Genomic DNA, 4,502 nt, shown 5'->3' with positions numbered 1-4,502 from the left:
TGAATGAAATCATGCATATGTGATAAGTTTTTAAGATAAAATTAGCAAAATTTAATTATCACGTGTCAAACTCCAGTTGCCACGTATGCATTTTGGCCAGAAAAATCTCATTTGAAATAAATTAAAATTTAGTAACTAAAATGAAATAAATTTAAATTTGGCCACCAAAATGTAAAAAAGTGATAGTTTGGGCATCATAGGGATCAGTTATCCAAACAATTTTAGTATATATGTTAGGTTAGTTGCTACAAATTAAGCATTAGCTTCTCAAATAAGTTTACTACAATGTCAAATCTTATGCAGATAATTCTAGCTCTTAGCTTTATAATGATGGTATATTCACTTGATAGTTGCCCTAATAAATGCGGCAATGTTCATGTTCCATATCCGTTTGGCATCAATGACACATCTGCTATTATTGTGAATTCTGCATGTGCCATGAATGAATCCTTCATGTTCTTATGTGATTCAACAGAGGATCCTCCTCGTCTTTATTTTGGCTTGAATCTCCCTATTCGGGATATATCTCTGGAGAAAGGGACCATCACCATCGGCACGTATGAATCTTTTGATTGCTACAATAAATCGGGGCAGACTCATCATTTTAATTACTGGGTGAGTTTAGGAAGTGGCCCTTTCACGTTATCCGACACCCGAAACAAGCTGACGGCTGTCGGATGCGATACTACAGCCTTCATGACTGATGGAGTAACGTTTGGCAGTGGGTGCATATCTTTATGTTTCGGGAACGAAAAGCTTGATTCTTGCTCGGGTATTGGTTGCTGTCAGACAGCTGTACCAAGAAATCTCAAGTTCATAAACATCACCATTCTAAGCGGAAGCAATCATAGCGGAGTGCTCGAATATAATCCATGTGGGTTTGCGTTTATAGCAGATGAACAAACTTTTGATGTCTCAAAATTGAGACTTGATGATCGTCCATATTCCCCTTCTACTAAGGAGTATGCAACTTCTGATGTTGTAGTCGAGTGGGTTGCAAGAGAAGAAACATGCGAACATGCCCAGTCCAGTTCCAACCGGGATAGATATGTCTGTGGTGATAATACTTACTGTACTTACTCCGAAAATGGCCAGGGATATCGATGCTCATGCGCACCGGGATTCACAGGAAATCCTTATCGACCACAAGGCTGCCAAGGTAATTAATTACTAAATACAAACAACACGTTTCTTTTTATTCACAACACTTTACTGTTTTTGATGTATATGAAGCTTTCATTTTAATTGTTCAATAGACATTGATGAATGCAAGGAGGCAGTGAATTACCCGTGTTATGGTGCGTGCAAGAACACGGTAGGGAATTACACATGCCGATGCCCACTTGGGATGCGCGGGGATGGTAAAATTGGCTGTCATGGATTCCGCGTTACAACTATTTTCACAAGTACGACCTCTTTATCCAGTTTTTATTTCACCGAATAGTTGTGCCACATTATTTTTACAACAAATCAATAAATATTTGCAATATTGGAATTTTCAATTATTGTTTATTTTTTTATCATAAAATATACTAACATTACAAATGTCCGATTGTTTTGTTGCACGAATAATGTGACACAACTGTTGTGTTGCCTAATTGTTCCTCTTGATCTTTATGTTCATGCGGTTGATCACTTTTGCTAGATACAAGTCTTATTATTTATACTAATTTTCTCTGTTTTATTGCAGTCTCCGGAGCTTTCATGTTTGTCATGATCATTAGTCTTTTGATTGTGATCATATGGAGGAAACGAATAAAAGAGAAGAATTTCTTAGAAAATGGAGGTATGCTATTAAAGCATCAACGAGTCAGACTTTTTAGCGAAAAGGAGCTAAAAAAAGCTACAAAAAACTATGACATAAGCCAATTTCTAGGCGAAGGCGGGTTCGGATCTGTTTACAGGGGAAGTTTAACAGATGGCACACAAGTCGCAGTAAAGAAGCCGAAAGATTTAGACAAAACTCAAATAAATCAAGAGTTCCAGAAAGAAATTGGCATTGTTTTACAGGTCAACCATGTAAATGTGGTAAAGATCTTAGGCCTGTGTTTGGAGACAAAACATCCACTGTTGGTTTACGAATTTATTTCAAATGGGAGTTTATTTCAGCATATTCATCAGAGTAGGTCTCAAATACTAAGCAGTTGGAAAGTTCGTCTGCGAATTGCTGCAGAGATAGCTCTAGCGCTTGATTATTTGCATTCCCTTGCCAATCCGCCAATTATTCACGGAGACGTCAAGTCAGCAAACATCCTCATAGATGAAAATTACACAACAAAGGTATCCGATTTCGGAGCTTCGGTGCTTATTTCTCCAGGTCAGACAGATATGGCTATGAAAATACAAGGAACATTCGGCTACTTGGATCCGGAATATCTCATGACCGGGATTTTAACAGAGAAGAGCGATGTGTATAGTTTTGGGGTTGTGCTTGTTGAACTCTTGACCGGAGAGAAGCCAAATCCTAATGCAAGATCAGGATCCAACAGTAACATCATTCAATACTTTCTTTCTTCACTAGAGCGTAATGATCTCTCTGAAATACTTTATCTCGCTGTAACCGAAGATGAATTGGAAGATATCAAAGTGTTTGCAGAGCTTGCAAAATGCTGCCTTAGTAGCAGCGGAATGAAAAGACCGAGCATGAAACAAGTAGCTGAAGATCTTGGTAGGTTGAGACAGTCGAATGAAAGTTTATGGGCTCAACAAAACAGCCTTGAGACGGAGCATTTGCTAGCTGCAAACACGAATCAACATGATACCATTATCATGCCAACATTTGATATTGATCACTACTACTCTACTGCTAGCCTTTAAATTTTTCAGTCTTGTATTATAGGAGCACTTGCATTTTCCAAAAATACAACTAGAAATCTCCTACAATTAAGCGAAATATGCGCCTCTCTCCATGTGCGCGCCTGTGTAAGGCGTATGCTGGTCATGTCTGCATTTACAGAAGAATCACCGGTTTGTCTGGTTTTCTTGTTGATTCAAACATGAAAGGAAGCCATGAACTGATGCGTGCACACCCTCCCCAAACCCTTGCATTCTCTATAAATACTAAGGCTAAACACTTGATTAAGGATCCGGGGAAAAAAAATCTTACAACGAAGCCTTGGGATTTTAAAAGAGGAAATTAGACAATACACTTAAAAATTAAAAATATTCACACTGAGCACTTAGGTAGTCTTTTTATTGGGACCAACACTTTTTAATTTGAAAAAATTAACCTTAGCACGTAATTAGTTGCGCTGAACACCTAATTAGTAAAAGTAATTGCAATGGACACGTATTCTTTTATTTCCTCTATTTCTTTCTTATGTAATCTATTGCTTCACCCAATTTCACCATTTTCATCAATCCACTACACAAACCAATGGATATAAAAAAAAGATCATGATCATGGGTTTCTATTATTTCTTATTTTTTTTGTAATTCATGTTTTTTTTTCTATTAACTATGAGTACATTTATAATAGTTTGGGAAAATTATTACTAGAAACCAGCAATTCAATATTGACTTATTTCTCATTTTTAGTTTTTTAATTATTGATATTGTTTAAATCTTAGTTGCATATTCAATTTCAAACTCACTTCACTACTTATTGAATTTTCTAGTTTTCTTTATTCAAGATTTTATCTAATTAAATCTTCATACTTCTATAATTTTTTCTTCTACCAATTATTTTAGCTAATATGAGTGTTTTGTTTGATTCTTTGAGAAATTACAGAGTTATCAATTTGTGACATAAGATTTTCAGTTATGCTTATGAACTGTTTGTTAAAACTTCTCAATGAAATTTTATTCACTTGAGTGAGGTACAATGATAAGGCGAACGTTATATTCTTACTCATTTTGCTAATTACTTCAACCGGTCTGTTACTTAAGTTTTCTGTCATCAATCCTGAAATGTCTATATGTTCAGTCTCATGTCCATTGTGAATTATGAAATGGACAAACCATGTTTTCAAAAGTATACCGAAAGTATACTAAAAGTATACAAATATTAATACTACGTATATATACGATCATATTAGAACTGTAGTACTGTATATTAAAGTATAAATAATAATGATTGGTAGTTCAAAGAAGAGGACGGGGTGGTAATTGAGAAATAATGTTTATGGTGGCAGTGATGTTCAAGAATCAAAGATCTGATGTTATTCCGATGAAAAGAAAAAAAGTAGAAAAAAATGGAAGAAAAAAATGATTCTTTTATGCTCTATTTTTTATTATGTGTTTGTTGTGTTTCTCTTTTATTTACAGTAGAGAGCAGTTAGAAAGAGAAGATAAGAGTAATATGGTTGAATTCTATGACTCAAGAATTTTGTTGGAAATAAATAATAATATTTTGTGTATATTTTTTAATTTTAAAATAATAAGTATATTTTGTATATATTTGTGTATATTTTTATATTTTTATATTTTAAAATACTAATTATATTTAAAAAAAATAAGTATAATTTGTGTATATTTCGTACATTCTTTTTTATATTAAAATA

General features: G+C 34.3%; 1 protein-coding gene across 1 annotated transcript; it reads left to right on the top strand.

Annotated features, from left to right (window-relative positions):
* The first annotated feature begins 276 nt into the window (after positions 1-276).
* LOC126669583 (wall-associated receptor kinase 2-like) lies at positions 277-2,893 on the top strand. The gene is made up of 3 exons (XM_050363091.1): positions 277-1,159; positions 1,257-1,406; positions 1,691-2,893. Exons 1-3 carry the CDS (start codon positions 286-288, stop codon positions 2,815-2,817), a joined length of 2,151 nt encoding a protein of 716 aa, XP_050219048.1. The 5' UTR covers positions 277-285; the 3' UTR covers positions 2,818-2,893.
* The last annotated feature ends 1,609 nt before the right edge of the window (positions 2,894-4,502 follow it).

This window comes from Mercurialis annua, linkage group LG2, assembly GCF_937616625.2.
Source record: "Mercurialis annua linkage group LG2, ddMerAnnu1.2, whole genome shotgun sequence".
Classification (NCBI taxonomy): Eukaryota; Viridiplantae; Streptophyta; class Magnoliopsida; order Malpighiales; family Euphorbiaceae; genus Mercurialis; species Mercurialis annua.
Note: the sequence above shows the minus strand (reverse complement) of the source record. Positions and strands in the feature narration are given on the sequence as shown.

Excerpts from the sequence above, each read along its gene's own strand:
- LOC126669583 (XM_050363091.1), top strand. The coding sequence starts at position 286 with ATGTCAAATCTTATGCAGATAATTCTAGCTCTTAGCTTTATAATGATG. Across the intron at positions 1,160-1,256 it reads TCGACCACAAGGCTGCCAAG|ACATTGATGAATGCAAGGAG; the intron begins GTAATTAATTAC and ends ATTGTTCAATAG. Across the intron at positions 1,407-1,690 it reads CGTTACAACTATTTTCACAA|TCTCCGGAGCTTTCATGTTT; the intron begins GTACGACCTCTT and ends GTTTTATTGCAG.